The 13,301-nt window shown below is 41.1% G+C and overlaps 1 protein-coding gene across 4 annotated transcripts in view; it reads right to left on the reverse strand.

Moving 5' to 3' along the window:
- Window positions 1-12,959, reverse strand: part of oaf.L (out at first homolog L homeolog) — a 30,050-nt gene extending 17,091 nt beyond the window's left edge. The window contains exons 1-3 of one of the 4 annotated variants that reach the window (XM_018225774.2): window positions 12,730-12,959; window positions 11,220-11,477; window positions 928-1,062 (exon numbers count right to left, since the gene is read on the reverse strand). In XM_018225774.2, the coding sequence (XP_018081263.1) occupies window positions 928-1,062; window positions 11,220-11,438 (354 nt within the window). In that variant the 5' untranslated portion in view covers window positions 11,439-11,477; window positions 12,730-12,959. Of the gene's footprint in view, window positions 1-927; window positions 1,063-11,219; window positions 11,478-11,881; window positions 11,999-12,046; window positions 12,326-12,540; window positions 12,695-12,729 lie in introns of those variants that run through there. The other 3 variants (XM_018225776.2, XM_018225775.2, XM_041569227.1) reach the window with 3 other exon arrangements.
- Window positions 12,960-13,301: the final 342 nt, after the last annotated feature.

Genomic DNA, 13,301 nt, shown 5'->3' on the forward strand with positions numbered 1-13,301 from the left:
GTTAAACTACTGTGATGGCCTTAAGCTAGTTGGTTAGACAGGATGAGCAATAGACAGCACTGTAATAATACCATGCCATCTATTTCTTACATGTCACCTAACTGGCCTGGTATTTGACTTGGGATGCCTGGGGCTTGAAACAAATATTATACGGTGTAAAAGTTAAAGAATGCTGGTTTGTTGAAATCAGAAGTTCAAAGTGAAGTTATAGAAGTACTGCTATACTTTCCAAAAACAGCATATTTACAATGCTGTGTGATTAAAAAAAAGTAAATAAAGTATATGTAACAATGATGTAAATACTTAGCTCCAATACCTCTATAACAAAAAAATCCACCACAATGGCAAATACTGAAGAAGGGTTTAACAACACAGAACAAGGAAAGGCTGAGTATTTCAATTAAACCATTAAAGGGATAGTTGACCTTTAAATTAACTTTAAGTATGATTCCGACAAGTGATATTCATTAACAATTTTCAACTGGTCTTCATTTTCTATTTAGCAGTCTCTTCACTACCAATCGGGTTGCTAGGACCGAATTTACCCTAGCAACCTTGCAGTGATTTCAATGATCGACTGGAAGATGACTAGGAAAGGGCTTGTATAAACGAATAATAAGTAACATTAGCCATAAAACTGTAGCCTCACAGAGTCAGGGTAAGTGTCCTCCAAAAAACAGATGGAAAGAAGCAAATTAATTTATAAAATCCAGACGTAAAGTTAAGGCATATAAAATTCTATAAATACTAAAGTTAACTTGAAGGCAAACAACTCCTTTAATGCATTATAACAGAAAAAGTTAATTGTGCTAAGCTAAGTGGCACATCATGCCATAATACATAACCAACCACCATCCCACGCATGAGATTTATAATCTGGAAACCCATTATCCAAAAAGCTCTGAAAAAAATGGAATGCCATCTCACCTGCCGTAGCTTAGCCATAGATTCGCTGGGAATGATCTCATTGCTCTGCAGCCGGGTAATAAAGCACAGGGCCTGGAACTGACTCTGTCCCCTCTCCAACTCTCCGAGGATCAGAACACGGAAAATCTTCACGTCCTGGAAGAGAATATGGCACATAAAAATTCCTGCAAAATTCAATTCATCTGAACTGTAATGAGCTTTAAAACATAAATAAACCCTTTCTCCCTCAATAATAGAGAGAATTCCTGCACTGCAGGAAAGGCATTTGGCACATTCCAGAGCAATTAGCTGTTGGGGTAGTTAATCATTTATGAATGGATGCAACCCGCTATGAACTATAGCTGAACTATTATTACAAGTCAGCTATTAGCTAACTATACAGTAGTTCCAATACAGATTATGTGCTTGATAGAGTTTTACTCGCTTGGGGCTATGGCACACGGGGCTTTCAAAATGCCACTAGAGCTAAATAAAAAGATCTTAAGGAGAAAGAAAGCTTAAAGCAATGGCATACATGATTTTAGAGTGTTTTGCAGCTTCATGCGATATTTGAAATTTATTCTCATTCATTTTGAATGGCAGTTGCCTAAAAGCACCAGTGGTCATTCTTCACGGACTCTTAACACTGGCAAATGGTAATTTCCACCTTTTAGGAACAGTCCAGTGCACCGGAGCTTGTGGTTTAAAGGTAATGGGTGCAATTACAAGAATTTTCCTCTGTTATGTCGGGGCCACAAAACTCTGAAAATGGTACCATGTGCCATCGCCCTTACAGTAGAGAGATGCCAACCCAGATCCAAAGCAATCCAGATGCATCTTGGCCACTCCTAAACAAGCTAATGCTCCTATTTTAAAAGCACAACTATACTCTCAAAAACTTAGGTCAAAAAACCTTGTTGGCATCATTTGAAACTATGTCTGTCTGTGAGAAAACCTAGCTAGTCTATTTCTACTTATGACCCATGCCCCACTTATATATGATCATGTCCCTATAGGCTACATGGCCATAACCCTTGTTAGGGGATTATCTAACAACAGGAGAGCTATGAAAGGTGATAACGTTTTATCCACAGACTTAGCTGGTGCTATTAGTATAGATATTGGTATATATAGTTTATGTGAGTGTATGAAGGAGTTAGTGTGAGTGTGTTTATGTATAGTCGCTGGGTTTTATTTGGAGGCATTGAAACTTTTTTCAACCCAATTTAACAATGTAACTATGAAACAGAGCACAGGCGAGGTGGAGTGGTGCGGAGATCAGCCCAAAAAAAACACAAAAGCGGCCATTTTCAATCTCCGTTCCGTGTACCTGCACTAAAGCAGGAACTTTATTTTTCAGTCTAGATACATAGAGATGCAGCTCTGCTTCTCTCTGCCTGGAGAAAAACCACTGGCTGAAAGCATTGGAGCCAGTGCTCTGTGTGACTTTGCCCTAAATGCAGAAAGGAAGATGATGTTGAAACAGGCATATCACTGGCATTGCTAAACCTTTCTGTATAAGGCTAGCCAGACAGCAGAAGTGACATGTAACATACCGATTAAGAATTTGCATAAAAAAAGGATAATTATAGTTACATAGTAAAGTTCAAACCCTCCAAATGAAACCCAGCACATATACCTACACACACAAACAGAAATTATATATACCAATATCTATATTAATTGTGGATTTTAGTATCACTATAGCTTTGGATACTATACTTGTCCAAGAAATCATCCAAGCCCCTCTTAAAGGAGAAGGAAAGGTTAAAACTAAGTAAGCCTTATCAGAAAGGTCCATCTAAATATACCAGTAAACCCCCAAAGTAGTGCTGCTCTGAGTCCCCTGTCAAAAGAAACACAGCATTTCTTTCCTTCCATTGTGTACTCATGGGCTTCTGTATCAGACTTCCTGCCTTCAGCTTAAACCTCATTGCCCTGGGCAAGAGCATGCTCAGTTTGCTCCTCTTCCCCACCCCCCTCCCTTCTCTACTGTAATCTGAGCCCAGAGCAGGGAGAGACTCAGGCAGGAAGTGATGTCACACCATGTTAATACTGCAGCTCCTATCCTAAACAAACAGAGTTTCTAGAGAATAAATATAGCATTCTAGCTTGCACTATTGCAGCTAATCTATTGGCAATAAAATGCCTCCGTAGCTTTCCTTCTCCTTTAAGATTTTGGGCACACAAGCAGATTCGGGGAGATGTTAATTTTCATTTTAGCCGGCGGAGGGCAGGGGGAAGGCAGTTTGGGGAGATTGTCGCCCCGAAGAAGAGGCGATTTGTCGCTGGGGTGACTAAACCCCCAGAATCTGTTCGTGTGGCCAGACCCTATAGGTGTTAAAGGACCAGTAACACCAAAAAAATCAATGTGTTTTAAAGGAATGACTATATAATGTAGTGTTACCCTTCATTGGTAAAACTGGTGTGTTTGCTTCAGAAAAAACTACTTTAGTTTATATAAACAAGCTGCTGTGTAGCCATGGGGGCAGCCATTCAAGCACAGGATACACAGTAGATAACAGATCAGTTCTGAAGAATCCCTGTATAGACTATGGAGCTTAACTGTTATCTGCTGTATCCTGGGCTTTTTCTCCTTTTTCAGCTTTGAATGGCCGAATCAGAAAATGTTCCATTTACCACCACTCTTTGTAATCTATCTTTTAGCCAGTTCTCTATCCAAGTACAAATACTATGTTCCAGGCCAAGATTCAATAATTTAACCAATAACCCTCTATGTGGTATTGTATCAAATGCTTTAGCATAGTCCAAGTAATTTACATCCAACACCATTGATTAGAGGTTCCTGCTCACCTCCTCATAAAAGGCAATTTGTTACACATAAAACCATGCATTCACAAACTCATAGTATTATGATTTGTAATGTAGTAAGCTATTTTATCCATTAATACCCCTTTCGAAAAGCTTTCCTATCACTGACGTCAGACTAACTGGCATATAGTTTTGAGGCAGAAACGGGATCCCTTTTTGAATAGAGGCACCACATTATCTATTTGCCAGTCTATCGGCTCCATGCCAGACCTCAATGAATCCTGAAAAATTAAGTCAAGAGGTTTGGCAATCATAGAGCTAAGCTTGTTTAGTATTCTGGGATGAATACCATCTGGTCCTGGACCTTTATTTATCTTTACATGCTCTAGTCTCTTTTGAATTTCCTCATGTGTGTACCATGCATCCAGGGGCGCTCCACCAATGAGGCGAGTTGAGACACTCGCCTCAGGCGGCAGCAAAAATGCCGCTCCTGGTAACTAAGAGCCGAATTTCCGGTTTTCAAACCGGAAATTCGGCTCTTCTAGCGCAGTGAGCGCTATTGCACTCTCTGCACGAATCGTCGCGGACCGCCCCTGCCCTCTCCGGCGCTATAAAGGTTAGTGCCGGGAGGAGGGAAGGGGGCGGCGAAAGAAGGCCGCCTCAGGCGGCATTATACCAAGAATCGCCCCTGCATGCATCATTAGTTGCATTACTAAAATTGGGGGGTCAACTGACACCCTCTGAGAACAATGGACCCGCCACATCCAGCTTCATTTTTGTTACTATTTACATATATCAAAAATAATTTTGGGTTAATTTTACTCCTTGCTGCAATGCCCTTTCCATATTGATTTTAGCTTGTTTTTGCATGATTTATTATTGTCCTCCTTATACTGGACAAATGTTTCAGCTGCCGGCTATATTGAAAGTATGTCTTTTCTTTCCAAACTCAACACCAACTATTTTGTCAAACCACAACAGTTTTGCTGTGCGACAACGTTCCTTGCTTACAATGGGAACATACTGACATGTATCTTTATTAAGCAGCATATTAAAGATTCCCATTTTTTCTGTGTTTAACCATGTGAAAAGCCTTTCCCAGTTAATATGTTGCAGAGATGCCCTTATATTGGCAAAGTTTGTACGTCTAATGTTTAGTGTTTTCGTTTCTCCCTTACAGAGTTGTATCGGCAACATATTCTCAAAGGAGACCATGTTATGATCACTATTTCCTAAATGCTCTCCCACACAAATCCTAGAGATGAGCTCAGTATTATTAGTTATTACCAGGTCCAAAAGAGGTTCATTCGTAGTAGGTTCTTGAACTAGCTGAAGTAAAAAGTTTTCATTAAGTATATTTACAAACCAGTTAGCTTTTTCCTGATTTGGCAATCCGATTACCCCAGTCAAAGTCTGGATAATTGAAGTCACCCATAATAATAACTTGACCTAGTTGTGAAGCAGCCTCCATTTTTAATAGTAGTAAGCCTCGATCTCGTCACTTATTTGAGGTGGTTTGTAGCATACACCAATGATAATTTTCTTTGTAGCATTTTGCCCAGTTGAAATCTCTACCTAGAGGTATTCCACACCCTCCCCAGTGCCAGCCATGGTTATTTCTTAAGAGCATGGCTTTAATTCAGGTTGTACATAAAGACAAACTCCTCCACCCCTTTTAATCCCTATGTTCCTCCTAAGAAGGGTGTAGCCATTTAAATTGACCACACAGTCACAGGTTTCATCCCACCATACCAATTACTGTATATCATAGTTTTTAGCGCTTGCAATTAATTATATGTCTCCTATTTTACCTGACAAACTCCATGCATTTGCCAACATACAGCAGAGGCTACTACTTTTCCCTCTGATATTTACTTTATTTAATGGAGAATTAGATTTAAACTTACTATTAGTCTTTTTTTCTTGTAACAGAGGGATCTCCCTAGCTGGTAAACTGTATTCCCCCTCACTTCTCCCCATGACCCCTTACCAATACCACTGCCCAGTCTACCCCAGCGGGCCCCTTCCATTGAGGTGCAATCCATCATGACTATATCGATTATACCCCAAGGAAAAATCAGCCCAGTGCTCTAGGAACCCAAACACTTTCTTCCTACACCAAGACTGTAGCCACAAATTTAACTCTCTAAGCGTCCGCTGTCTTCGTAAACTTGCATATGGCACAGGCAAAATATCCTAAAAAAATTCATTGGAAGACATTCCCTTAATCTTTGCGCCAAGATCCCTAAACTCATTCTTTGAGTTCCTCCATCTATTTTGTTTTTGGTACCAATATGTACTAAGTGTCACGATCGCCGCCCGGAGCAGGACCAGGAGCTCCGGGCGGCGCAGCTATTCCTTCCGACGCCGCTCCCAAAATGGCGGCGCCCATGGCCGCCACGTGGGTAGCGGCGCCGGCGCAGAGACGCCTGCGCGCAAGTGTGCAGGCGCGAAAACGTCACAACGGCGCGACGGACGCAGGCGCAGCGCGTCGGTCGCAGACGTGCTGACGCCGACGCAAGGGCGCCAAAAAACCCCTTTAAAAGGACGCCTGAGGCGTCAAGATGGCGCCCGAAAATAGGATCTTGTTCCTGATTAGATTCCTGGGTTCCCTGTTGCTGTTATTCCTGTGTATTCTATTGATTGATCTCTTGTTGTTGACCCCCTGCCTGGACTTTGGACTCTGTTTATATTCTGCCTGCCTTTTGACCTGTTGCCTGAACTTTATTACCCCTTCTGCTGAATCCCTGGATACCACGATCCTGATCCCTCCTGAGGGGCTTCCTCCTATATCCGGACAACTCCCCAGAGGGAACTCCCGGTTCCCTGACACTAAGACAGTTGGGTCATGCCCAGACCCACCCAATAATTTGTCTATAAATATATAATAATAAAAGACAAAAGGTGACTCCTGCAACTCTGGAGAAACTACATTTAAGTCTTGCTTTAAAGGGAAAAAAACAAGACAGCACTGGAACTGGAAGAGTTGGTTTACCCTTTCTACACTTCTTTTTTTTTTTACTTTTTGTGTGTTACCAAATCCATTGCAAACATTGTAGAAAGGTTTTTTTGTTCCCTCATACACACCCTGAATATCCACAACTGCGAGGTATAACCTCTTAAACACCACAAAACTATTGTTTTGTGTTCTACCATGCAATCCAGGCATTGTCGAGTTAAGCATCAATTTATGAGTAACCCTCATATTGGATTTTTGATGACAAATGCAGCCCCCTAATGCCTGAGGGTTTTGTATTTGCATTATCCATATAGATATGTGCGGTAAAGGCATTTGTAATATTTCCTGTTCAATGCTATAAACTCTGAGCTGGAAGCAGACAGTGATGCCTGAGGGGGATTGGAGTGGTGTGATGCAATGTTGGACAGAGGGGGTCATATACAGAGAAGGGAAGGTAGTGAGACAGAAAATGGGAGAAATAAAGAACTGAAGATGGTGAGACAGAGAAAGAGAGAAGGAAAACTTATTTGTTTGACTTGCCTGGCCATTTTTTCAGGAAAAAACTCCAACAGGGTCATTGTTACTCAGAAAATCCTGTTTACTGCTCCCCCCATCTGCATATCTGTGAGATGGTTCTCAGGGGCCACACACCCGCCTCCAGTCTCTCATGCAAATTTTTCTTATGGCTTGCTTAAGAGCCAACCAGTTTGTCCCCATTTTTTCAGCCAGACAGGAAAGGGGGAAATCATACAATAATGAGAAAATGTAAGTCATAGAGGTTTCTTTTTAGTACAAAGGTACACCAGGTATCTTGTAGAAATATGGAATACCACGCTACTCATTAAAGTTGGTTATCACACCTTTATAAAAATGGGGTAGCGCATCTGCCTTTCAAACCTAATGACACATCAAAACACTGTAACCCAATATGTACCGTAATGTACCTATAAATTAAATCCAATCCTGTAAACAGTGACATTTTATGACATGTCCCAAAAAAGAACTGGGACTTGTCCTCTAGATCTGAACCCCCCACTGCCCCCATTCTCTAAATAAACTACTCCATGATCACATCTCTTAAAGATGTTCCGAAGGCAGTTAGGTGGCATTCGTAGCTAAATAAAATATTTCCTGTATTGCATTCCCAGCTTGACTTGATGGCTGACATCCAGCAGTAAGGACATCCGCTGGATTTATAATCTGCTTTATCATCACATGCTGAGATATACTACCAGTTACACTGTAGGAAACTTTGCTATGTGACAGAGTCAGCTTTTCATGTTTAAAAAAACATGTCATAGCAGTTCATGGCACTGGTACTCATACTAAATTTCAGATTTCAGAGAAAAAAAAAGTCCATTATAAATAATTGGAATCCTTGTGCTTATGGCACATAGAAGCAATGACAATAGTAGTTAGAATATGTGCACCATTTGCCCTACTGTTGGCAAATTTGCTCCTATGTATTCTCATACATATACTGTACATGTAAAAATTACCATATGTGCCATTGCCCTAATGGGGTATTACACTTCTAAATTACAGATTTTGGAAGCAACAGAGACAGGCAACTTTCTCTACTTAACCACTACCTGATTTTACCTGCTAGAGGAACAGTGGGATTTTGTATTTCTGCAACATATGGAGTTCCAGCAGCACTTGCATAAGACAACTTGCTTAGTCATGGGTATTCTCATTTATTTTATGAAATCTAATTTATTTAAAACTATTGTTTGGTAAACCTGGGAGGTACAATTTGAATTTTTTTCCATGTACATCAGTATGGTCATCTCTTATTTCCAGATAGCATAGCTACCATGAAGCCCTTATCCTTGAGCAATAGGAGAATTCCCCAAAAACACAAACAAGCTGTACTTGGACACATATTGGCCTTGGTATATAAGCTATATACACTAGACTGTATGAATGGATACTATGGGAGTTGCTACACATGGTATGTGCACTATTAATATGGGCTGACCATACACTGGCTGAACCTGGGCACCAACAGATCAAATAATTAAACCTGCCCTGTTGCCGAACCAACTGATATCCTTAGGTACATGGATATTGGTTAGGATTTTCCAGCCAACATACATGTACTAAAAATCATACAATTTGTATGCTTTTATTGGTATGTGTATGGTCAGCCTTATGCACAGACAGTACTTTCCTTGTCTGTAGCCTCAGTACTGGTCTGGATTAAAAATAGACCCTGGCATTTCAAGTACAAAGAGGCTCAAATTGCCCCACAGGCCCACTATATAGCGACTCTCTATGGCACTTGCCCCCCATTTGTCAGAATCTACAGATTGCCAGTCTGGCCCTGGTACTAAATGAAGGCCCCTTAGCTTACAATTGTAATTCATTGATGTTTGAATCAATCAGGTTGCAGTTCCTTGCAGGCCAAAAATCTTGAGGACCTGTATTTGTAATGTTGTATTTTGAAAAGCCATTTGCCAACAGAAAGCAAAAATTCTGCAAGGCCATTTTAAGGTTATTGTCACTATAAACAAATGCAGTTAACATTGGTCATGCAGGGAGGTGCATGGCCATATAAATTATGCTTTGATATGAAGCACAGCTCATGCATGAATAGTTTCACAACTAGTAATGAGTGGAATTTTTTTTTTTGCCAGGTTTCACCACAAAAACAAAACTAAAGACATGTATAGTAAAAAAAAAAAAAAAAAAACCCATTGACTCTTAGGCATTTGGGAAATTCTCGCTGTTTTGTGAATTTTTGGTGAAGCAAAATGGTCAGATCGGCAAATCACTATTCACAACAGAATGATAGTTTAATAAGAGTTTAACCATTTAAGTCAGATTGTCAAATCACTATTCAGAACAGATTAATAGTTTAATAAGAGTTTAACCATGTAAGTGAAGGGGAAGCAAAGACAATATAAAGTCAAATTAAGGGACAAAAATGAATTATGAAAAGAACAAAAAAAAAACGAATATTATATAGAAAATGTCACAGATAGCATTGATATAATAAATATACTTTTAGTTGTGACAAAAGAAAGGGAACAACTATTCATCTCCAGCTTGATTTAATAAAGGCCAGACTCTGCTATGGGGAGTTCCTGCCACATCACTCTCAACACATGGAGCAAACTCACAAGTCCTACATGCACGCATAACCACAGCAACAGATGCATAACAAAAAACACATACCAAATAGGGCCCATATATGCATTCCACTCTAACTATATTACACAGTGAAGCGGACACTTCCCCAGACTTCATACATAACAGTTTGCCAGGTTTCCTACTGCCCCCCCCCCACTGTTCTGCATATTGTTTACTTGCATTCACCCCCGCACAATGTACTCTGTGCTCTGTGGGGGCTGCTAACTCTCTCTCTCTTTCTTCCCTGAATTTTTCATTCTTTTTAATGATTCTGCCTGCTCCACTATTCAGACAGAGGAGAGAAGTCATTTACTTTGTGGTCTGCATTATAACAGAAAATCTACGTGCCGTCAAATGGAAAAGATTCTAGATATACAGAGGCTGATGCTAAAGATATGTCTGCAGGCTTTGGTAATATTAAATACAAGTCATTAATCCACAGTTACTAATTACTTCCTGCACAAACAAGTTAACACAGGCTAATTCAGTATGTATTATTATTATTATGCACCCTTCTCTGAACCATACGATTCTGCAGAAAGTGTTGCCACTAGATAAAAACAACTATCTTCAGATTTCCTACCGTTTCAGTGATAATATTAGATCGCAGTTACCCACACTATTTCCCCAGCTGCTAGACAAACAAAGATATCTACATGTATTTAGCTTAGTTAGTCCTTCACAGCTCCAGCACTTCACATATTTATTGGTTTTCAAATTCATTATTCAGCAAAACCTGCAATAATCTCTGAGACGGGTCAAGGCTAAGCTTGCTCTGGGCAGAGACAGCAGCCAGGCACTGCGGGTTAATTACTGCTAGGAGTAAGATATGGTTTGTTCACCTGAGCAAACAGAGGGATATAAAACCTTAGTGCGAGCTGGGGCAGGTGCCACAGACAGCCCAGAAGTTACCCTGCCTGGAGCAAAACCATTGTAAAGGCAAGAAAATGCTGAAAAGGTCATGCTGAGTGAAATGGGGAGGTGGATATGATAGATCGGACCTGAATTTTCTCCTTTATTAGAGATGAAACAAAGGGACACAAACAATTTCCTAAGTAAGAAAATGAAACTGCAGTGTCTGTATTGCCACCACTAAACCAGATGACCATTCGCGTGTACTAAGAAAATGAGGAAACTTTCCCTGCTCCCAGGGGAATTGAGAAGCTTTCTCTCAGTAAAAATGAGCAATGTCTGCTTCCTCACTTAGCACGCATACTCTTGGTCAGAAAATTGCTTTGTAAACTACAAATGAAAAGTTACCCTGTAATAATTTATAGTTATTTTAACTATTTAAAAAATAACTCCCTATCCCAGTATTCCCCAATCAAATGTTTTTTTGCAGGATTTCTTGCCCTTTCTCTCTTAAAAAGTAAATGTAAATGAAGCTTTGTGAGTGGCACCCATTTCTTATTCATAGTGCAGTACTATTATAGAACACTTTCCTCACCTGCTTGAAATCTGCAAGGTAAGTGACAAACGTCCCATCAGTCTTTCGGAATTCTAGAGTGATAAAGTCTTTGTCACTGTCAGCCTGAAGGTTCTCTTCTGTTACCTGCCCGTCCTCCAAGCGCACAAGGACCTTAAGGTCAGCAAGGCAGGGCAAGAAGCACCCAAGCAATGGTACCAGCAGCCACAAGAACCTCCTGGAGTCGGCCAGAGGAAACATCACCAGACAGAAGGTGCCAGGGCAAAGGAGGTACGAGATCTGAGAAAATGTAGAGGAAATGCAGAAAATAAGCATAAACATATGAGCTATTAGTTATGATAATGTAATAGAGAATAAGGTTCTAATTCTGATTTAAAGAAGAAGAAAGTAAGGAAGGGAAAATGGAGCTGCAGATACTGAGCAAATCAGACAAGCAGAAGCAAGGGTGGGGGCAAACTGACAAGAGGGTGACAAGAGGATATAGTGAGGGGTAACTGTTAAACAGGAACCAGGAACTACAAACTAGAAAAAACACAATGAAAAGAAGTGAAAGAGAAAGTTTGGAGGGGAGAAGAGATTGAAGAAGGGCAGATACTCACTGGCAAAGCATAAATGACGGTTAAAGAGAGAGACAATGAACAGAGGGAAGACAGAGAAAGAGACTGGGACAAGACTCCACTTACAAAGCATGAGGCATTTAAGCAAAGACTCCTCAAGGAATCATTTCATAAAACCCCATTTGAAGTTTAATAAAAGGAGACATGAATGTGCGACAGAGAGAGGGGCTAGTCCAGCTGTATAAAAATAAAGATATAAGAGACAAGAAATTAAAAGTGAGAATATCTGACCTGCTGCTCCCAGGCAAATGTGACAGTCAGCAAATCACATGAGCACACTGAGAACTCAGACACAGCACAGGAGGAGTCAGGGGAAGGAGCTTGGAGGTAGAGGAGGGTTTAGACTAAAGTAGGGTAGCAGGGTTGGACTTAACCGTCAGGGGGCCCCAATCTGATAAATAGAAAATGTTGCTGTTGTTGTACTAAAACTCAGAATTCTGGGAGTTGATTCGGTATTTACAGTTCTACAAGTGCTGGAGAGCTAAAGGCTGGACAACTCTCAGGGGATTATGTTAATCAGGGATGTGGACCCTTCAGTCTTCCAGATGCTATTATTAACCCTTATTTGAACATCACTAACATGTTGCACAGCCTGTTATTTATCATTTATTTGTCATTTATTAGCTTTGTAGGTAGGATGTGAAGAGTTGCAGTTCAACAACACCTGGAAAGCCACATGTTAGACATTCCACACACACATATATATCAGAAAAATAGATATATACCTGTCAAGGGCCCTTGTGATGGTGGGAAAGAAATGCCCACTCAGCCTGACTATAAAGCCACCGCTATAGGGGAGAAAGGAAAGTGAGAGGCTGGGGCAGACACAGCGAGGAGGGGAGGACTGAAAGACTAGCAGAGAGCAGAGAGTGATGCCAGTGATACTGAGAATTTGAGGGATGCCTGAAGCTGACCTCTTGCTCCAAATGGGTCCCAGGCAGTCCGGGCTGTGAATCCACAACCAAAGGCTTTTGCTGTCCAAGGAGACTACTGGTACTCCATGCCCAGGTCCCCTGGGGTTTACTCAGCCTCTCAGCATCCAGGCCCAGGTTCCAACATGAGCCCCCTGGGGATCCCGGCTCATTGGATGCCGGGGCAGGAGTGACTGTCTGGGATTTCTTCTCCCGTCACTTCCTCTAGGCCCAGCCCCCTTCTTTAAAGAGACAGACAGACTGGCCTGTGACGCAATGCGTTGTAGGAAAGAAGCCCGATTAGGGCTGGTATAAGCTCAGCCAGGGGCCCCTCCTTCCTCCTGCAGTTGCACAGTACCTGACAGCCCCCAGCCCACGAACAACAGAAGTAGGGGGAGGGTTGGAGGGAAAATGTATAGAGGTAGGGGGGTGGCACAGTTCATCTATACTGGAGTTCTTAGTGCTGGACAATAGAAGTTTGGGCAGACCCAGTGTTTGTTCTTTGTGCAGATCTTCCTGCTGATTATTTTTTACATCAAGTCACAGGCAGTAGTTTTTCATCACTTAAAAAAAAA

The sequence above is a fragment of the Xenopus laevis genome, chromosome 7L (assembly GCF_017654675.1).
Source record: "Xenopus laevis strain J_2021 chromosome 7L, Xenopus_laevis_v10.1, whole genome shotgun sequence".
Taxonomy (NCBI): Eukaryota; Metazoa; Chordata; class Amphibia; order Anura; family Pipidae; genus Xenopus; species Xenopus laevis.